This window comes from Tachypleus tridentatus, chromosome 13, assembly GCF_004210375.1.
Source record: "Tachypleus tridentatus isolate NWPU-2018 chromosome 13, ASM421037v1, whole genome shotgun sequence".
NCBI lineage: Eukaryota > Metazoa > Arthropoda > Merostomata > Xiphosura > Limulidae > Tachypleus > Tachypleus tridentatus.
Window position 1 is genome coordinate 16,170,074 of NC_134837.1, and position 24,449 is coordinate 16,194,522.

Here is a 24,449-nt window from a genome sequence, read left to right on the forward strand (position 1 = left end):
ATCTTATATCTTGTGTTATTATAGTTAAGTATCTTGTGTGTAAATTAAGTAATTTATTAGATTCAGTTAAAGTTTACTAGATTGTTTTGTTTTTTTCCTGAATACACCATTGTTATAAAAGTAAAGTTATTCTTTATTACAATTGTTTTTATTCATTTTCTGCAACTAGGAATCACACAGATAATAAGTTACCATGAAAACAAGAATTCGTGGTAAGGTGGTGAAGATTAAATTCTGATTTTGATTTTGTTGTAGATAGCAAAGCATTTTTCATTGTTTCCACATCTGAACAACATGCAATCTACGAATTTGTTGCATCTTCAACTTCAGAAAGAAAAAAGTGAGATTTTGGTTTTTTATTTACAAAACATCTGATACAGTAAAACAAGCACTACTTTGTTTTTCTAACTGGTATATTGAACTAACTTTCTCTGTATGTTGACATGTTATTTTGATCAGTGTTAATAACGAATGACATATTGATTCCATCTCTGTCTCAATACGACACGTTCTGCTTTACTACAGAACGCCAATGATCACGCACAACATGCATGCTGACGCTGAAACGAGACTAAGAAATCATTTTGAAGAAACTTGTCACTTCTTAAAAATGGCTTTGGCTTATTGGGCGGTAATAAGCAAAAACCCTCATTTTTAGAGCTGAAAATTGGCCTCGGCTCATTAACCGGAAAATATGGTGTACTCCTTTTTCCTCAACTATAACTACTCACAGAATTCATAAATTCAATAAATATAGAAGTATTTACAGAGAATAACAGCTCTTTTGTTATACATCAATTTAAATCCTTACATTTCTATTCAATCACTCACAACATTTTCTAAAATAATAAACAGAATTAGCCCTTTCACAACTGGTTAGGGGTTAAAGGCCATGTTACTGAGTTTGTTGAATTGTGTTGAAAATGTTATTGAACTATTTAATAATTTATGTCAAAAAGTCTGGAAATCAAACTGTACATTATAATTCAAACTTTAATATTATATATGAGTTAATTTCTTAATTTAAAAGTAAATATTAAAAGAACACACCTACATTCAGATTTCAGTGAGTCACGCGGTGTGTTTAATGCAGCACTGTTTAAACCTGGATGTCTGTGATGTTAAAATACCAAGTCTATAATTCCATATAAATTAGGAACACAAATTACTAATATTATCAAGCTAGAATATCAAATAAGAACATCTTTTTATTTTGCTGAGATACGGTTTATTTACCTAATCAATCACAGTGACCCCATTTCAACTCTTTCCAATTTTTGAAACAGTCCCTTACATGCACTTACGTCAATATACGGCATGTGAATAACCAATCAACAGCTTAGAATGTCCCAAGAGCGGCTTTCCTTGCCATTTTAATCTTTGAAAAAGATTCCACGTTCTTTAAATGCAAGATTTCAATGAGGTAGTTTGTGTCCTTAGTTTGTCCAATATTTTTAGCTACTAAGTTTAATAAATTGTAGTGGAATTATACTTTATTGCTATAATTATTTGTGATTTGTTTTGGTTATTCAACTGTACATATAAAACCGAAATAAAAACAATTTTGTTTGATATCCTTCATGTGCAAAATTTTAAAAGGTTTATCAACTTATGTCCAGCAGAAGCAGCTGAATTTAAAGGTTGAAATAAGAAGAGATAATTGCTCACTTTACTTCTTGATTCATTGTTTTATATTTTAAGAAAAATAAGTTTAATAATTTATTTGTAAATAGCAATAATCTATGTACATACATATATAAAACATACAGTGACTGAAATGTGACCGTATATTACACAATACTAGTCCATTAAAACACAGCTAAGAAAAGACTAAAGGTCAGTTTTATATTACTGGGCAAGTGACGTGTGAGCACGTTCCCTGGATCAATGCATATCTTGCAATATTAGCCACACATGATTGGAAGGTCACAATGATAAAAAAAATAATAATAATTATTTATTTCATATATAACATTATGAGACTTAAGCTACTCAGACTAAACATCTGTACTTTTGTGTTATAATATACAGTCATTCCAGCAGGAGAAAAGCATAATTTATAATTATTTCCTAGTTTTTCACAATGATAAAAAAATAATAATTATTTATTTCATATATAGCATTATGAGACTTAAGCTACTCAGACTAAACATCTGTACTTTTGTGTTATAATATATAGTCATTCCAGCAGGAGAAAAGCATAATTTATAATTATTTCCTATTTTTTTTGTGAAGTTTGAGTACAAAAAAATAACAAAATATAAAATGTTACTGAAAACAAACAAATATTTGAGATTTTCGGGATGAAGAATATTTTTTTAATCACAACATGAAATCACTTTACATTCAAACTAGTAACGAAACACTGTTTACAAACAAATCTTTAGTAAAAATAATTCATTAAAAATTTTAATTTTGTGTATAAAAAATACTTGGGATCTTCACTAAAAGTCTACCAAATTTTGTGAAGATACACATGGTGTACCAAAAGTTATAATGCAAACACTTAATGTGTGCAAGTTTGTAGACAAACTTGTGTATATTATATTGAATCCGTAGCAAAAGGGTTAAGCAAATAGCTGGTACAAATATCACATGTAATGATTTTGTTTTAAATATACACCTTTTTGTTCTTTGTTTGAATTAGTGCTAGAAGCTGACTAGTTTCCATCCAAGTGAAACGTGATGTACTTAAGAACAGCATTTTTATAACATGGGATCAATTATGCATGATATGCAAATTTGTTTCTTATTACAGTGTTATTGCCAAAAGTATTGTTCATAAAATAGCAACTTACACGATACGAATGAACAATAGAAGCTTCAACTTTCTCAAAGGCAGTTTTGTCTATTTTCTTCTGAAGCTCACTGAGTCTATGTTTATTTTCTGCTTCCTTCACAGCTTGGTTCACATGTGCTAAGATCTGCTTGCTGCAATCCACTGCTCGTTGTAACTTCCCATGTTCTTCAGACTTTTCTGTAAAGAAATCAGTGCATTATATTTTTAGGAAAAAAATAACAGTTTTTACTTCTTTATCAATCAATAAACAATACTCTGCACTAAAAATGAAGATATTAACAGTTGCATTATGGGTAGTTTTATAATAACAATAAGTAATTAACAAAACTATATTAATTTAATTTAGGAATTTCGAAGTGTTTGCATATTATCTAACAAGAACTTAGAAACAAAGGTATTAAAAACAATACTGAATTGTATTGTAATCCATAAACAACTTCTAAAAATGAATTATTTTTTTAGTGAGGTACATTCATTTAACCCCACTTGCATATCGATCTTGGAGAGTTAATAATTATTATTATTATTATTCGAAATATCCAATATATATCACCACAAATTTTGACAAGCATCAGTAACTCAATCAGATGCTTAAAAAAAAAAAAAAAATTCACAGAGTTTCACAAACCAATACATTTTGTTTCAAACATTTACAAACAAACATGGGGTCTGTGATTATGTAACCTTAAAAATAAAACAAATAAAATTTTTATTTCATTTTTGCTTTCTAAAGAAGACACCATGAGCCATGAATAAGAAACCTAGTGCATCTTTATATCAAGTTAATTAGTTTTATAGAAAAAATTTACATTTTAAAAAGATATTTACTTTTTGACACACAAATTCAATGACTATGAAACACTTTCCCAATAAAATTTGGATTTTCAATGACTTTCAAGTTACTAGGTCAAAATTCAAGGACCCGCATGAATCACGTACTAAGTCTGAGACCCTAAGCAAAATTGCCAAACATAATGATATCTTATATGCACACAAAACTCAATATTCAAACATTCAAAAAATTTCATACAAATCTTTAAATTAACTTTATCATGGAAATTTAATATGAATTTGATGTAACTTTAAAACCTGAGAATCTATAAGCCATGTCATGTTTTTCTATTTTTAACAGAAGCAGTCACATGTTTATCAATTTTAAAATCTAGACTTCAAGACATTTTGAGTTTTATATTCTTTATTTAAAGTGAATTTTAGAACAGTTTTATCACAAATTAAGTTCTAATATTTGAAACAGATTAAACTACTGGAGGTTTGTTTTCACTTACGTGAGGTATATTTTGCCACATTTTCTAAAAGAAGAGGATATTTTGTTAATCTCTGAAAACCTGTTGCAATGATGTCTTTAAGCTGTAGCCTTCTACAGAGAGGCTTTGCTTCTGTATCCTGTTAGAGAAAGAAGTTCTCAATAAATGTTGTCAATTTTAAATCAGAAGAGCTTTATACATTTGAATTCTCTAACAAAAGCTTCACATGTCTTAGATGATATTCTGTTTAAGTGCAAAACTGAACAACTGGTTATCGGGTAGTGTTACGAGAACCAAACTCAAATTTTAACATTGTACACCCTAAGCTTATTGATGAGAGACTGGAGAAAAAACTTTGAATAATATAGAGAAACTATAAATTTCTTACTTTAGGATTTTGTACATTAATTTCAAATTCTAAAATAAAAAACATCTCTGGCACCCTAAGCCATTAAAATTTACAGTATGACTCAGGAAAATGCATGTTTATTATTACTGTTTCTTTACAGATATATAAAATTGAAAAAGAAAAAGTAAATATATCTTAACTTCTGATTATATAATGCTACTAACAAAGTAATACAGTTAGCAATATTCTGGCTATAAAATCAATACTTTACAAGATTCAGCCAGCTTGCAAGATACAGATTAGTTCATTTTGTAACTTTTTTTCCGTGACGCCATTTTGGATTGAAAGTGAAACAATTTATAGGTAAGTCAAATGCATGTATGATGCTGACATCTAGCATTAAAGTTAGGTATTATTGAGAACGAATTAACTCGTCCGTGGCACTGTGTTACCGATCGGCTTGGACGAGTTATCTCGTCTACAAACACTAAACAGGTTACAGAGTACAATCTGAAGACTTTTACAGTGCAGCACTTCCCAGAAAACTTTTGGAAAATATTTGCTTTTTCTAATTCTTTCAATAAGGTATGAATAGTACTATTAGGAATTCCTAGCACAAACAGCAACCAAAAGGACAGTGTATCTGCAAGTAATGACAACAGAGTTAAAAAAACTGCTATTTTCTAAGTGAATTTTGCTGTTTTTCTGCATTTTCAAAGCATACGTATTATTACTATACTTGTGAATACACGTCAAAAAAAGCATTTAGGTGAAAAGGTTTGAGATGTAAAATCAAATGAGCATGCAAACTTGTTTAATATTACCGATCAACATTAGCTTACATTTTAGTTTGTAACCCTTTGAGATACATAAGGATGGTCTGTATTTAAATGTAAGCACATTTATAGACATGAATACAAAATAATAGAAATATGCTACTTCAGATAATCTGGCAAACAAATAAAACAACAAAAAATCAATACCTGCAAGTGAATTGGCAGGGTTCACAAAAAATATGCAAAATAAAAAAATAGCTTCTTTTAGTAAAACACAATAGCACACTCAAGACTTACTGATAAAAACTGTGCCAGTTTCTGATCTTTCTTCTGTTTACTTTTTAATAATTTTAGGGCAAATGACTGATTATGACAGAACACAGCTGCCTTGCTCTTTAGTTCCTCACCAGAAGGACCATCAAGCTGGAAAGAAAACAAAATGTTTCAAAATTACACCTTCCCAGTTTTCTGACTAATTACTACCATCATTAACACTTTCTGTAACAACAATATTTATTTAAGAATTTACTAATAAGTTACCTTAACCTTTAATGGACTGCAGAATATTACTGACAGCTCTTCATTTTTTTCTTCTCATAGTGGAATTACTTTATTAAATTACACAAAACTTAAAACAAACTTACCATATAATGTCAAGTTCTGGCTTCAAAGGAACACAATTTGATTTAGTATTTTTTTTTATCATTGTGGACTGTAAAATTTCCAAATTTTTGTTATGTGACGTCATGTTGAAAAAATATCAAAAGTTATAATTTTTGTATATTGAAAATATCTTTACAATATGTACTTTACCACTTCTCACAAGATTAGCTATTCTCATCTAGTGCTGTCCTTTATACACAACCACTTCTCACAAGATTAGCTATTCTCATCTAGTGCTGCTCTTTATACACAACCACTTCTCACAAGATTAGCTATTCTCATCTAGTGCTGCTCTTTATACACAACCACTTCTCACAAGATTAGCTATTCTCATCTGGTGGTGCCCTTTATACACAACCACTTCTCACAAGATTAGCTATTCTCATCTGGTGGTGCCCTTTATACACAACCACTTCTCACAAGATTAGCTATTCTCATCTGGTGGTGCCCTTTATACACAACCACATCTCACAAGAATAGCTATTCTCATCTGGTGGTGCCCTTTATACACAACCACATCTCACAAGATTAGCTATTCTCATCTGGTGGTGCCCTTTATACACAACCACTTCTCACAAGATTAGCTATTCTCATCTGGTGGTGCCCTTTATACACAACCACATCTCACAAGATTAGCTATACTCATCTGGTGGTGCCCTTTATACACAACCACTTCTCACAAGATTAGCTATTCTCATCTGGTGGTGCCCTTTATACACAACCACTTCTCACAAGATTAGCTATTCTCATCTAGTGCAGCTCTTTATACACAACCACTTCTCACAAGATTAGCTATTCTCATCTAGTGCTGCTCTTTATACACAACCACATCTCACAAGATTAGCTATTCTCATCTGGTGGTGCCCTTTATACACAACCACTTCTCACAAAATTAGCTATTCTCATCTGGTGGTGCCCTTTATACACAGCCACTTCTCACAAGATTAGCTATTCTCATCTGGTGGTGCCCTTTATACACAACCACTTCTCACAAGATTAGCTATTCTCATCTGGTGGTGCCCTTTATACACAACCACTTCTCACAAGATTAGCTATTCTCATCTGGTGGTGCCCTTTATACACAACCACTTCTCACAAGATTAGCTATTCTCATCTGGTGGTGCCCTTTATACACAACCACTTCTCACAAGATTAGCTATTCTCATCTGGTGGTGCCCTTTATACACAACCACTTCTCACAAGATTAGCTATTCTCATCTGGTGGTGCCCTTTATACACAACCACTTCTCACAAGATTAGCTATTCTCATCTGGTGGTGCCCTTTATACACAACCACTTCTCACAAGATTAGCTATTCTCATCTGGTGGTGCCCTTTATACACAACCACTTCTCACAAGATTAGCTATTCTCATCTAGTGCTGCTCTTTATACACAACCACTTCTCACAAGATTAGCTATTCTCATCTGGTGGTGCCCTTTATACACAACCACTTATCACAAGATTAGCTATTCTCATCTGGTGGTGCCCTTTATACACAACCACTTCTCACAAGATTAGCTATTCTCATCTGGTGGTGCCCTTTATACACAACCACTTCTCACAAGATTAGCTATTCTCATCTGGTGGTGCCCTTTATACACAACCACTTCTCACAAGATTAGCTATTCTCATCTAGTGCTGCTCTTTATACACAACCACTTCTCACAAGATTAGCTATTCTCATCTGGTGGTGCCCTTTATACACAACCACTTCTCACAAAATTAGCTATTCTCATCTGGTGGTGCCCTTTATACACAACCACTTCTCACAAAATTAGCTATTCTTATCTAGTGCTGCTTTTTATACACAACCACTTCTCACAAGATTAGCTATTCTCATCTGGTGGTGCCCTTTATACACAACCACTTCTCACAAAATTAGCTATTCTCATCTGGTGGTGCCCTTTATACACAACCACTTCTCACAAGATTAGCTATTCTCATCTGGTGCTGCTCTTTATACACAACCACATCTCACAAAATTAGCTATTCTCATCTGGTGGTGCCCTTTATACATAACCACTTATCACAAGATTAGCTATTCTCATCTGGTGCTGCTCTTTATACACAACCACTTCTCACAAGATTAGCTATTCTCATCTGGTGGTGCCCTTTATACACAACCACTTCTCACAAAATTAGCTATTCTCATCTGGTGGTGCCCTTTATACATAACCACTTATCACAAGATTAGCTATTCTCATCTGGTGCTGCTCTTTATACACAACCACTTCTCACAAGATTAGCTATTCTCATCTGGTGCTGCTCTTTATACACAACCACATCTCACAAAATTAGCTATTCTCATCTGGTGGTGCCCTTTATACATAACCACTTATCACAAGATTAGCTATTCTCATCTGGTGCTGCTCTTTATACACAACCACTTCTCACAAAATTAGCTATTCTCATCTGGTGGTGCCCTTTATACACAACCACTTCTCACAAGATTAGCTATTCTCATCTGGTGCTGCTCTTTATACACAACCACTTCTCACAAAATTAGCTATTCTCATCTGGTGCTGCTCTTTATACACAACCACTTCTCACAAAATTAGCTATTCTCATCTGGTGGTGCCCTTTATACACAACCACTTCTCACAAGATTAGCTATTCTCATCTGGTGCTGCTCTTTATACACAACCACTTCTCACAAAATTAGCTATTCTCATCTGGTGGTGCCCTTTATACACAACCACTTCTCACAAGATTAGCTATTCTCATCTGGTGGTGCCCTTTATACACAACCACTTCTCACAAAATTAGCTATTCTCATCTAGTGCTGCTCTTTATACACAACCACTTCTCACAAGATTAGCTATTCTCATCTGGTGGTGCCCTTTATACACAACCACTTCTCACAAGATTAGCTATTCTCATCTGGTGCTGCTCTTTATACACAACCACTTCTCACAAGATTAGCTATTCTCATCTGGTGGTGCCCTTTATACACAACCACTTCTCACAAGATTAGCTATTCTCATCTAGTGCTGCCCTTTATACACAACCACTTCTCACAAGATTAGCTATTCTCATCTGGTGGTGCCCTTTATACATAACCACTTATCACAAGATTAGCTATTCTCATCTGGTGGTGCCCTTTATACACAACCACTTCTCACAAAATTAGCTATTCTCATCTGGTGGTGCCCTTTATACACAACCACTTCTCCCAAGATTAGCTATTCTCATCTGGTGGTGCCTTTTATACACAACCACTTCTCACAAGATTAGCTATTCTCATCTGGTGCTGCTCTTTATACACAACCACTTCTCACAAGATTAGCTATTCTCATCTGGTGGTGCCTTTTATACACAACCACTTCTCACAAGATTAGCTATTCTCATCTGGTGGTGCCTTTTATACACAACCACTTCTCACAAGATTAGCTATTCTCATCTGGTGGTGCCCTTTATACACAACCACTTATCACAAGATTAGCTATTCTCATCTAGTGCTGCCCTTTATATACAAACATTTTTCTGTATGCATGCCACAAACTTTCTGCATTCCTCTACTAAAATCAAATGATTCCAATACATGCATCAATGTATCTTAAGACAGCTGGTATGGATATTAAAACTTTTAAAAGTAGAGAACAACGTTTGACCTTCTCTACTTTATTTTAATACCCATACCAGCTGTCTTGAGATACATTTTTACTTCAAGCAGGTTTCTCATCATCACGAATTACTTCATCATGCATCACTTCTTCACCAATAAGAGCATGAAATATGTTACAACTCCCACTACACTCCTCTACTGAACCCTCAGTTCAAAGTTTGGCAGAAGGTGTGAGCAGTGGGGAGGAAGGGTGGAATGTATGAGCAGAGGTCTGTACCTATCAGAAATACATTTTTGTAACTTCCAATACAAACTTACATCCTCTCACAAGTATTGCTAAAATTCCACATTGAATAGGAAGCAGGACCAGTGCAAGGAAATAACAGAAGTAGCTGTTAAAGACACTCCTACACATGAGAGAGAGTCAAATTGAAAAACATGATACAGGGAACTGAATCATATATGCTATTTACCCATCAATAAAATGTGTATAAGAACAAAAAAAGATAGGAGCACATCCACGTGGGAGGGAACTGTGGCAGGATAGCGATCTTGATCAAGAAATGTAAAAGGAAAGCAATCACACATACTATGAAAGTGAGTAAATTAATGGATGTGCCTCTAAGTTTAGAGTGGTTAGGGTACAATGAATCATAGTTGGTAAGTCCACTACATCCAAAACTCAACGCTGCTGGGAATTAGCATCCATGCAACAATAGGATGAAGACCATATCATCTTCACCTAAAGTACAATAGACTGGAGGGAAGCTAAAACCACTCCAACTGTTTAGTGTGACATATTCAACATCTTAGATTTTTCAATCTGGAAACATAACATCCAGTATCAAAAGGATGTCTGCATGTTAAAAATCAACAACCCTAACAGCAAAAATAACTGGAACCACTCAGAAGGCAATAACATTCTTGACAGAAGATACAACAAGGGATAGCAAAAAGAACAGAACAGGAATAATTATCTTACTTCCACTGTGACTCAGCACACAGGTGTATAACAGAGGGAAAAATATTAACAAACATAAACAAATAAGAGAATTTATGTTAATTGGTTCTACTCTACATCCAACATCTAGCCATTGGATACTGACATCCACACTAGGGTAGGATGAGGACTCTCAATCCAAGGGTGAACTGCAATTTGACTTCTTATTCTACTGTGATTGATTAATGCACATTGGAGAATATCATATCTATAGCTGCATAACATCACTGCCCTATTCTGCAATGAACGGTTATAGCCATTTCTGTGTGGAAATCATTAAAAGGGTGCCTCCATGGTCAACCACCTCAGTAACTTGGAACTTGAAAGTTGTAAGGACTCCCATACTCCACTTGAACAAAAAGGGGAGTGAGGACATACTGGATGGTACAGAGGAATGCCATTATCTGAGACAGCATAATGGGTGACCACAAAACTCTATCATGAAAAGTTGACCATTCAGATTTATTCAGTACAAGGCATAGCAGGATGGGTAACTATCCCCTTCTGCTTTACCCATGCAGTACAAACATAGTACAGTCCAGAATGGGCAAGTTTATGAAGCAAGTACATGAAGTTATTCATCTATCAGTGACCTTATGGAATACCACATCTGGAAGGTATGCATTGCAGAGCCATAAAGTTAAATGGTGAGTCAACATGGTTGTACAGTGTGGGATCCACATAAATTAGAAATGAAACAAGGGTTCCTGAAAGGAAAAGAATGAATACATGTAAGCTTACCTGTCAAAGTTCCAATGAAGCTTGAAGAATGACTATGGGTGAAAGACAAACCTGACGAGGAAGAAACTGTGATATGGTGTAAGTAATAAAAGATGAACATACTTAAGTGTAGTTCACATGCTTGATTGAAGATTTTTCTCCAGTAGTCAACAAAAGCGAGAAGCAAGGGAAAAGATGAGGTTTTGAATCTGATGAGAAGACACCCTTTCTTCTGGTGAGAAGAAGACAGGAAGAATAAGTCAACTGAATTAAGTATACAACCCAACTGGTGAGAGGAAAAGGGGAAAGACCACAAAAATAAGATAACTACCAAAAGATAAAGAGTTGGGAACAAGTACCACAGAAGGAAGCAGTGCAGGCAATATAACAATGAAGGGTACAGACTGAACAAAGAATTTACTTGATTAAAGGACCACATTAAGAAGACTGGGCTTTTTGAGGGAACAAGAAATCCCCAAAGAACACATTAATATGGTAAGAATAGGGGAAGTAAAACTCAACAGTATTGGGAAAAATAAAATGTATGATATAAAGCAATTTGATAACCCATGAGAAAGACCAAAGACACGCAGTTAAAAAGCAATGTGGGAAACTCAGTCATATGACCCGCAGTGGGTCAGTCAGTGGGGAATCCCAGAATTACAGACCAGCTGCAGAACACTCTCCATTTATGCTAATATGTATCCATTAAAGAAAGATGTATGGAATGAGCCAAAAGGAAAGCTACACAACTGGAGAAACTTGACCTCCTCACCAAGAACTGGATAAATACCAGGTGCTAATGGCTGGATGTTGAATGGTGATTGAGGCTGATGAAAAAGAGATGGAAGGGGAACTGGAAGGAAAAGTTGCAGTTGTTGTGATCATGGAAACCACAGTTAAAGTGGTCAATAAAGAGTGATAAGAAAAACTGAACACAGAATAGTATTGATGAGGGAAACCACCTGATGAAGTTACTGGATACACATAAAGAAAACTGTGAGACGATCTTGACTGAAGCCATCAATGGCCAGAACCCAAGAATGGGATACAGAGAATCAAAACCAATGGAATACAACAAGTGAACCAATGTGGAGAAAAGAAAGAAGAGGATGTCACCAGAAACCTCTCTGGATTTTGGTGGAAGGCTTCAAAAGATGGTAGAGAGATACTGTAAGAGTTGTGAGGGTAACACAAAGGTGGGAAAATTGGGATGGATCAGAGTTAAAGGAGATTCAGTGACTGCATGAAGTAAAGTTTGCAAATAGAGGGGTACATTGGATGAGAATAACTAATCTTGTGAGGTAAGTACTGTGCATAAAACATTTTATTTACCTTAGCATTGAAACATTTTTGTACTGTTGATCAGAAAGTTAGATCTTGTATATCCATTGAATTACTTTCAACCTGAGTGATATCTATTATATACTTGTCATGATACCTTATTTTCCTGATTACAACAAACACCATTTCCAGCTATAAACCATAAAAAAACACAACAAAAGCTTACAAGTAGTTGTTGAAGATATACGACCACACATTTTAAGGTTGTGTTAACAGTTATACCCTTCTATACAAATTTATATCTAATAAATATAAGTTACTATCAGTAAATAATATACTCTTTTACTTGAGTGAATTGTTTAAATATAACAAATTAACAAGAAAAAATGTTAAGGAACAAAAGGAATGCCTACAAAAAATTCCACAGCACAAATTACTGCTCACACCACTTTATACATTCTACAACAGCAAACAATTAATTATCTACTCTACATAATCGTATCTAAATACTGACTCAGGCGATTTTCAAAGCCATACTTCATTAGCAATTGTTCAGCTCACATGTTGTGACATCATAAAAGCACTAAGAAAGATAAAAGCATAATCACACAAGAAAGAAGTCACTGTTAACTACACAAGGGCTATCTGCACTAGCCGCCCCTAACTTAGCAGTGCAATACCAAATGGAAGGCAGCTAGTCATCACCACCCACTGCCAACTCTACAACTACTCTTTTAGCAACAAATAGTGAGATTGACAATCACATTATAATGCTCCCATGGCTCAAAGTGCAAGCATGTTTGGTGTGACAGGGATTCGAACCCAAGACCCTCCTCAGGGAATGACAATTCCTAAACAAACATATTATATTTTTGGATGGGCAAAGAGAAAAAGGTTAAATAATTGATATTTATTTACATACAATATGTTTTGGAACTGTTCAGAAATTAAATATAGAAAAAAAATAATTTTGTTTGCAAGCTGTGCTAAACAGATGCTGTAAAATGAACAAAATATGAATTATACGATTTTTTGAACTAAACGTTATTGAAGTAAAGTTATGTTTTATACTAATAATCTGAAACTTGATATACAGTATATATTTGATATGTGAAAGGTGCTTAGAGGTTATGATAAGGTTAAGCACAGTTTAGGTATTTATGGTAAATATAAAATTTAGTTTGAAGTTCATGTGACTCATGACTTTAGAGTGACTTGTTTTATTACATTAATTGAACTACATTTCTACAACAAACTCCATGTTCTAATGTCACCTACATTAGCTGAGCTGTCAATAACTTTGTTAAAACTTATTGCTTCACATTTTCAAAAGGTTTTAAGGAAAAAATTATAATTTAAAATAGGATTAAAAACATTTTAGAAATCTGTACATTTCAAAATATATAAATATGCTCAACAATCAACACTGTATAATATACAGTTAATTTTTTATTTTATAACCAATCAATGATTGATTGGTTACTAACAAAACTCTTAATTATATATTATACAATCTTGATCACTGACATTTTAATATGTTTTTAATATTTATTCAGATTTTATCCATCTATACTTTTATGTTGACTTAAAACCAAAGAGGACTCAATCTTCATTAATAGTATAAAATTTTAATTCAAATCAGCATTTCCTGTTCTTTTTAATCTAGTAATGGGTTTTACTTAATTAGTAAAGATTTCACTTTATGTATAATAAAGACAATTCCAACATTTATACAATAAAAAAAGTGATAAAACTGATCAATAATTTCAATCATTTAAACAAACCCAGACTGCAAAGACTTTTAAAAGATTAAACTATACCATTTCAACAACAGTTGTTATAGGCCACTGCTTAGACATTTCTCTGTAAATAACAGATGTAAACTAGAGAGACACCCAGTACAGCATCCAGTACTGACCATATTTGACCATAAAAAAAACAAAAATGTGTCTGTAATTCCATTGATATGAATGGACGTTGGCCGTTCTTGGAAATTATAAAGCAAAAGTGGCATGAAAAATTGATCTCCATGTTAACAGATAGGGATCTGTGTGTATGATCTTTGATATGACCTTGACCCTACAAATACTTGTAAGTTCGGTCTTAATCCAAATGTATACCAACTTCTGTTCAATTCCACTGAGCCATTTTTGAGAAACCTTGCTAACAAACAGAGGAGTGAAAAATAGACCCAAGAAACAAGACTTACCATCTTCAACATGATATCTCCTATATCTTGTATGACTGGTTGTTCCTGCCTCCTGGTTTTCATGATACTGTTAAACCTGCTGTGAATCTTCAATAATTCTTCTAGGTTAGGAAAAAGAAAGTCTAATAGGTCCTGCTGCAGTAGTTTCTCCTGCTGTAAAGGCTTGAAGAACAGCCTGTCTAGTATTTTAAGGTTTCGTACATGAGTGCGTTCAGTGTGGAATAGTTCTGAAATGGAAAATTATTATTTCGATCTGCCATTTCCTAACTAAATCAACTGACTGTTGAGTAATAACTGTTTTTTCTTTAAATTAAACAGAAATTTCATGTCAATGAACAAGAAATATTAGTTAAACATTAAAAAAAAAAGACTTATAATAATACTAATTTCAGTAAAATATGATTTCCAGTGGAAAAACTTACATCAGTGATAACACAAATACCCCATTACATCCATATTGTTATCTTCCTGGTTCCTGCATGTAATTGACATTCTCAGCTTAATGGTTTATTCTGTAAACTTTACAACCATTGTAATATTAGGATGTTTGGTTATTGTGTTCTGTTTCGGCAAAATATATTTATGTTTTCAGACTCTGCATGACAGTTAGTGTTTAACTTCAGACAAACAATCACACATTTAAAACTGAATGGACCAATCACAGACTATCTTGTGTAACGAACTTGTCTTATGATTATGAAAAAAATATGGTGTATAAACAGGATTTCTTTTTTTCAAATTTTATTTAAATATTACTATACTCCATATTATTATGAAAATAAAGTATGCTTTCATTTTGTTCAATCAAGAATTAAGTTACTTTTAGTATTTTTAGTTTTGTTATTTTAGTAAATATATAAATCCTCCCTCCCTTCTAACATCATATTTAACTTCCCATAATACCTCTGGGTTACAGACTGTAGTTGTGTATTTAATACACAGTTATCAGAATTACAGTATAGAATTTGCAAGTGTAGTTTATTTGTATACACTACACCAAACCCACTTCTTAATAATATACAACAGTTCTTTACAGTATTTTCATTTGTTAATATTCACATTATATATGTCAATTACACGTTTTTAATACAAACTACCAAAATTCAAACTAGTAAAACACTGAATTTAAAGTTAACTAAATTAATGATATGAGACTGTACAATGTTAAGTTTTCACAGTGAAATATAAACATCGTAGTAGTGAAATGAAACTAATTTTGTTTTCAGTTGAATACAAAATTTTATGTTTTTAGTTAATATTATCTGCAAGATAAAATTAACAACAGTATTCCAAACAAACTTTTCACAGGCAACAAAGTTTAGCAAGTTAATATCAACCATATAATAAAATAATCCCTAACTTTACAAACTCTCCCCTAAACAATACCCTATATCCAAGTAAAGCAACATCTCAAAAACACTTTGTGTGCTTTAAATGTTTGTTTTTAAACACAACTAAAATTGTTTTCACATGCACTTGTAAAGAAGCTATATGGTTATTTGCATTAGTTTTGAAATGAAGAAGAAGAGAATTCTCAGGTCATAAAATGGGACAGTATGGGTACAAAAGGTCTAATAACACCTGTATGTTATTTTTCTAAATAAGAAAATTCAATAATTAGCAAAGACATCAAGTGAGGGACAAGTTTCCAACATCCTGAACTAAATGCTTTTTCACTTATTATTAGTATGTAGGTCATTTGTTATTTCAACTTACTTTATAAAAGTGGAAAGCATTATTATACATCAGAAAGTTCCTAACCTTTCTCTCTTCACAAACTCCCTCGAGTAATAAAACATTTCACAAGATTTCAAGCAGTAAATTTTATAAAATAAAAACTTTTGAATGAATTGAATTTATGAAAATAAAAGTTTCTACAAAACTTACTACGCACGACATTTACAACAAAATCTGAATCTCTAATATTTTCATAACTTTGCAGCCAATACCTAGTGAAAATGAAATATGATTCTTGAAACATAATAAAAGTTGAAAACAAAACCATTTAACTAAAACTAATAAGACTTTTGAGCTTGCTTGAAGAACACGGTGTTTTAAAACTCAATTCAACAGGAGAGAGAGAGTTACCTTGGATCTGAATCATGATATTTCCTTCTGTAAATATTTTAATAAATTAGAAAGAAATTAAAACAGTGGTAAAAATCGAAGAACCAGGAAAATGATAAAGATGACATTCCCAAAGTTTTCTCACAAATCCCTAAATAATATTTTATGAACACATAGAAGTTCAAGAACCACAGGTTGGGAAATGCTGTTCTACATCTATGCTTGGAGAAACTATTATTAAAAAACAGACATTTATATTCCTCACACGTGACTTGTATCAAACCAGTTCAAATTACGTGCCTTATGCAACAAAAACTTAAAATTTATACAAAAAATACCGAGATGCAACATACAATAAATTATCCAATGGAATAAAAATAATAATAATAAAAAATTGTTATGTATATTAATATGAACTTATTTCAATCACTACAATGTCAACTCCCGTAATTTGAAGTTCCAGTCAAGGTTATGTTTCACGGATGTGTTCATTATAAAAGGTGCTTGTTCACAAAGTTCTTTTGGGTTAAGATAATTTTCTTTTAGTGTTGGTTGAGTTACTGTACTCACAATTTGTTTCTCCTATGTTTTGTGAAAGCTAGATTGGAAATGCAGCCTATTAATATATATTAAATCGCAGAGCACAGTTTTATAATATTATTCTACACAACATCTAGTATGATAACAAAAAAACACAGCATTTTTGTTCCATTCACTTAATAAAATTATTGATGCTTGTATAAATTAATGCTAAATTTATTAGTGTGTATTTACATTTCCAGTTTATCACATCGTTAAAAGGCTAGCATCACTGAATAAATAGAAAAAATTGCTTTGTGATTGTTTTCTTCATGTTCAGAGAGCTGTGGTTTTGAGACATACCAATCTCTCAAAACTTTCATTGGAACACAAATCCAAAAAAGTTAAGATGTGTGGGTATTCCAAAATAATACACAAAATATATATAAAAAAGTTAAATTAGTCTATAGTTTATTTAACCCTAGGTTACAAATTTAAATACTTTATAACAATTAAAAAGCTCAAAACTCTGATGAAGATGTTGCTAACTAGTTGCCTTTCTTTCAATCATCAGTCCAAAATTAGGGATAGCATTACTTGTTCTACCATAACTCAAGAACAAAGAAAAAAATGTACTACCTTTTGTAAAAATGGGTAAACTTGAATTAATTGAGAAAAAAATATGACAAAATTGATAAATTATCATGACAATATTTTGGTTAATTAGAGTTATACTAACTGAGAAATCATCATGACAATATTTTGGTTAATTAGAGTTATACTAAGTGAGAAATCATCATGACAATATTTTGGTCAATTAGACAGTTACACTAACTGAGAAATCATAACAACAATATTTTGGTTAATTAGACAGTTATACTTACTGAGAAATCATGACGACAATATTTTGGTTAATTAGAGAGTTATACTAACTGAGAAATCATCATGACAATATTTTGGTTAATTAGACAGTTACACTAACTGAGAAATCATCATGACAATATTTTGGTTAATTAGACAGTTATACTAACTGAGAAATCATCATGACAATATTTTGGTAAATTAGACAGTTATACTAACTGAGAAATCGTCATGACAATATTTTGGTTAATTAGACAGTTATACTAACTGAGAAATCGTCATGACAATATTTTGGTTAATTAGACAGTTATACTTACTGAGAAATCATGACGACAATATTTTGGTTAATTAGAGAGTTATACTAACTGAGAAATCATCATGACAATATTTTGGTTAATTAGACAGTTACACTAACTGAGAAATCATCATCACAATATTTTGGTTAATTGGAGAGTTATACTAATTGAGAAATCATCATGACAATATTTTGGTAAATTAGAGAGTTACACTAATTGAAAAATCATCATGACAATATTTTGGTTAATTAGAGTTATACTAACTGAGAAATCATCATGACAATATTTTGGTTAATTAGACAGACTTACTGAGAAATCATGACGACAATATTTTGGTTAATTGGAGAGTTATACTAACTAAGAAATTATCATGACAATATTTTGGTTAATTAGAGAGTTAGACTAATTGAAAAATCATCATGACAATATTTTGGTTAATTAGAGTTATACTAACTGAGAAATCATCATGACAATATTTTGGTTAATTGGAGAGTTATACTAACTAAGAAATTATCATGACAATATTTTGGTTAATTAGAGAGTTAGACTAATTGAAAAATCATCATGACAATATTTTGGTTAATTAGAGTTATACTAACTGAGAAATCATCATGACAATATTTTGGTTAATTAGACAGTTAGACTAACTGAGAATTCATCATGACAATATTCTGGTTAATTAGAGTTATACTAACTGAGAAATCACCATGACAATATTTTGGTTAATTAGACAGTTACACTAACTGTGAAATCATCATCACAATATTTTGGTTAATTGGAGAGTTATACTAATTGAGAAATCATCATGACAATATTTTGGTAAATTAGAGAGTTACACTAATTGAAAAATCATCATGACAATATTTTGGTTAATTAGAGTTATACTAACTGAGAAATCATCATGACAATATTTTGGTTAATTAGACAGACTTACTGAGAAATCATGACGACAATATTTTGGTTAATTGGAGAGTTATACTAACTAAGAAATTATCATGACAATATTTTGGTTAATTAGAGAGTTATACTAATTGAGAAATCATCATGACAATATTTTGGTAAATTAGAGAGTTACACTAATTGAAAAATCATCATGACAATATTTTGGTTAATTAGAGTTATACTAACTGAGAAATCATCATGACAATATTTTGGTTAATTAGACAGACTTATTGAGAAATCATCATGACAATATTTTGGTTAATTAGAGTTATACTAAGTGAGAAATCATCATGACAATATTTTGGTTAATTAGACAGTTACACTAACTGAGAAATCATCATGACAATATTTTGGTTAATTAGACAGTTACACTAACTGAGAAATCATAACAACAATATTTTGGTTAATTGGAGAGTTATACGAACTGAGAAATCATCATGACAATATTTTGGTTAATTAGAGAGTTATACTAACTGAGAAATCATCATGACAATATTTTGGTTAATTAGACAGTTATACTAACTGAGAAATCATCATGACAATATTTTGGTTAATTAGACAGTTATACTAACTGAGAAATCATCATGACAATATTTTGGTTAATTAGACAGTTACACTAACTGAGAAATCATCATCACAATATTTTGGTTAATTAGAGAGTTATATGAACTGAGAAATCATCATGACAATATTTTGGTTAATTTGAGAGTTATACGAACTGACAAATCATCATGACAATATTTTGGTTAATTAGAGAGTTATACTGACTGAGAAATCATCATGACAATATTTTGGTTAAATGGAGAGTTATACTAACTGAGAAATTATCATGACAATATTTTGGTTAAATGGAGAGTTATACTAACTGAGAAATTATCATGACAATATTTTGGTTAATTAGACAGTTATACTAACTGAGAAATCATCATCACAATATTTTGGTTAATTAGAGAGTTATATGAACTGAGAAATCATCATGACAATATTTTGGTTAATTTGAGAGTTATATGAACTGACAAATCATCATGACAATATTTTGGTTAATTAGAGAGTTATACTGACTGAGAAATCATCATGACAATATTTTGGTTAATTAGAGAGTTATACTGACTGAGAAATCATCATGACAATATTTTGGTTAATTAGACAGTTACACTAACTGAGAAATCATCGTGACAATATTTTGGTTAATTAGACAGTTACACTAACTGAGAAATCATCATGACTATATTTTGGTTAATTAGAGAGTTATACTAACTGAGAAATCATCATGACAATATTTTGGTTAATTAGACAGTTACACTAACTGAGAAATCATCGTGACAATATTTTGGTAAATTAGAGAGTTACATTAACTGAAAATAATCAGTTCATTCTTTTCATGACAACTGATTTAATCATAATTTCAACTAAATGATTATTCTAGGCAATATTAGTTGATGTAATAGATGCACAAAGTTAACCAATTACACTGATTATTCAAATTAATTACCTAACTAATAAATAACTGACAACAAAACTTGGCTAAACTGAGACTTTACAGCTAAAATTCTTCCAGCCACAATTAACAGTCTCTTCTCTATATTAATTATACACTCAGATAAAGCTAGGCTAACAATTCAGAGTAAAATATATCTACTGTCTTTAAAGAGTATTGATACTTATCACAAGGTCTTAAAAATGAACTGAGGAAAATGATGTAACTTCAACATTAATGTTTTGGAAGCCCCAGAAATAACTGGTGAGATTAGTAACTATGTTGATATTAAGGATCCTGTAACATACAAAGTCACAGACTTCCAAGTAATCTACAACATATATCTTACATAAACATGCTAACACAGATGACATAGAGTCCACATGAGCTTTAATCACATCCAGAAATGATGTCACCATAGCTGATGTCGTAAAAGACGATCGAAAGGACACCATTATCGCTAATCGCAAGAGACATTCAACAATTTTTACACATAGTTTGTTACAGAACGTTCAATCTAAAATAAAAATACGGAATCAAAAAATATTAAGAGGTTGACCTGCAATATTACAACTAAGATGAAACTGATACTTACCGTTTATCACATCTTGTCGCTTCTTTTCTTTGGGTTTTAAATTACGTATCACATTATTATTTACATTTTCTTGCCATTTTGGTGGCTCATTTTCAGCTTCAAGGTCTGAATCATCAAGTTGAAGGAGATGTGACAATGAAGATGAAGAAGATGAGAAGGTGGACTGTAGTCTTCCAGTAGATGATCCAAAATGTACAGGAGTACTTTCTGTAGTACTCTGCATCACCTCTAGAGAGTTGTTGGAACTGTCAAGGCTTCTTTGAAGAAAAAATATTCAGTATTAATAACAAAATGGACAAATTATCATATTAAACAAAAATAGCTTAACTTCGGAAGTTGTTTTTTTATTTGCATTTCGTGCAAAGCTACTCAAGGGCTATCTGCACTAGTTGTCCCTAATTTAGCAATGTAAGACTAGAAGTTAGGTAGGTAGTCATCACCACCCACCACCAACTCTTGGGCTACTCTTTTACCAACGAATAGTGGGATTGATCGTCACATAATAACGCCCCACAGCTGAAAGGGCAAGCATGTTTGGTGTTACAGGGATTCGCACACATATGGATGTAACTCAGTGGTAACTGATTTTAAAACTGGACGTTAATTAATTTTCTCACTAATCAAATACAGTCAAACTTATCTTAAAGACAATCACGCTCAGTGAACTAGACTAATTAGGGTTTCATCTTGGTGATAAAGTGAATAGTTTGGCAACTTTTACAGATGTTTAAATTTGAACCACTTGTTAAATAAACAGAAGAGTTTATGTTTAAAAAGTGTTATAATTCAGACGGTTTAAATATGGCGACATTAATTAAAATGTCATTTAATACTATATCTTTCTATGAAAAACTAGGTAATAATTCCTATTAAGTGCTGCCATTTACCCAAATATACAACATTATACAAAATATACAAAAAATATACAGAAGAGTTTATGTTTAAAAAGTGTTATAATTCAGACGGTTTAAATATGGCGACATTAATTAAAATGTCATTTAATACAATATCTTTCTATGAAAACTAGGTAATAATTCCTATTAAGTGCTGCCACCTACCCACGACAAATGCAATTAAAGCATTTCCTTACTAAAAGTGAAAATATTATTGATGAATATTACATACTCGTATCTTCTAGACATAATAAACACTCAAGTTTACTGCACTTATTTTGTAGAAATAAGTGATAATTTAATGATTTCTATCTTAGAAAAATATCTGAGTTTACCTTGTAGATAAGCTAGAAACTGGGGAACCACCCGCCTTGTGCAAACTAGAGATGGTTTTGTCATCAACTTCTACATCACTGGAAATATCAAATATATTATCAGATAAAAACTTTGAGATACTGATAATGAAACAAATTATTGAATAAATTAAAATATTTTATTATTTATATATTTTATACATGAACACAAACGTTGTCATACCTTTGTGATCTTGGAATATTTGAGTCGCTTCCTTTCCTTAAAGGTGTCTTATATTCTCTCTGCAAATAAAAGTGAAACAGTTAGCTATTCCCTTGTAAACCCTATACGTGGTGGGTAAACAATTAAGACAAGAATTTCGGTATTTAAACTATATGAACTTAAAAATAGTATCTAATAATCATTTAATTTAATATTATAAAACCTTCTGTTTTTATATACATCCCATATTTACTGTCCACTAAAAGATATGCAAGTACATCAAAAACAGTAGTTGTTCATCAACCGACTTAGACACAATTAGATATTCAAGATACACAAAACTCTGTCGTTTGACATTAAACAGATCAAGACACAAATCAAGATGTAAGCTGCAAATGCACCATTCACAGATGTATAAACAATCTGCAACAACAGCCGTCAGAAAAGAGCGACGAGGTGCCATAAAAACAAAATATAACAGACAAAAATCAAAACAACAATCGTCAAGGGCCAAGACAAAAGATTCAACAGTAAGTGACATAGATAAAGATATAAGCTATAATAATAACTGTCATATACTAAAGAACAAACCCCTACAACAACCGTCACGGGCCAAGATGTAACAGTAAGTGACAAACATCGAGATACAATAACAACTGTCATACACTGAAGAACAAGGAATAAACCCTACAACAACCGTCACGGGCCAAAACAAAAGATGAACCCTTATGCTTATCTTGGTTTTCAAAACACTTTATTAAAAACGTAAAACCGGTATCACTTAGGTGCTTTAATAAGAAAAAAAAAAGCATGTGACAAGACAAGTTTTACAGGTAAAATAAACAGAGGTAAAGTCCTGTAAAACACTGCTGTCTCACTCCGTGATTAACCTGGTTACGGAATTTAAATTAGGTCATCGCTCACGACGGTGTTTAAACTATGTTTCTATCGAAGCTGATCAGAACAAACTATCGGCAAAAAGCAGTTTATATGTCTTGGTTAAAAATAAAAATCTGATTTATTAAAAGAAAAGAAAGAAATGAATAACGTCATCGAACTGACCCGTTATTTGTACACTCTGGCGTAAATCATACTAGCAGTTTCCTGAACACCATGTTAAATTTAGGAGTTTCCTGAACACCATGTTAAATTTAGATGAGAGGAGGGGTATTACGGAGGTCCAGGGGTAAAAGCTTTTGGATTTTTCTGAAGTCAAGATACAATATATGGCCCCACAATGAATTGTGCTGTAGTTATGCAGTAAGCACACGATAAATGTGAAATATTGGTGCAGTTGAGTGTCGATTATTGGTACATAAATGAGGCCAGAGTTTGTCCATGTAATCGAAATTTCGGATAATTGGACATTATTTAAAAAAAAAAAAAATATCGTAATCTTAAACATTACAAAATTTGTATCCTAAACATATATATTTCTACAATATCACTAATACATGTAGTTAACACAAATAGAAACCATTTAAGGCACGAGTAAGAAGCGATTCCATGTCAGTGATGAGTACATATGTACATTACTGTAATTTGTTAACAACTATAACTGAAGGAATTCTAGAACACCCACAACATTTTCTTAAACCTTACAGCCTCTTCAATGAGAATTGGCCCTGAAATGACGGAGGGACAACTTTT

At 32.1% G+C, this 24,449-nt stretch overlaps 1 protein-coding gene across 1 annotated transcript in view; it reads right to left on the bottom strand.

Annotated features, from left to right (window-relative positions):
* Positions 1-24,449, bottom strand: part of LOC143240749 (uncharacterized) — a 145,440-nt gene that overhangs the window by 34,339 nt on the left and 86,652 nt on the right. Inside the window, exons 25-31 of the mRNA XM_076483711.1 lie at positions 22,821-22,879; positions 22,619-22,696; positions 21,391-21,647; positions 14,634-14,860; positions 5,488-5,613; positions 4,087-4,204; positions 2,799-2,977 (exon numbers count right to left, since the gene is read on the bottom strand). Of these exons, the coding sequence (XP_076339826.1) occupies positions 2,799-2,977; positions 4,087-4,204; positions 5,488-5,613; positions 14,634-14,860; positions 21,391-21,647; positions 22,619-22,696; positions 22,821-22,879 (1,044 nt within the window). The remainder of the gene's footprint in view (positions 1-2,798; positions 2,978-4,086; positions 4,205-5,487; positions 5,614-14,633; positions 14,861-21,390; positions 21,648-22,618; positions 22,697-22,820; positions 22,880-24,449) is intronic.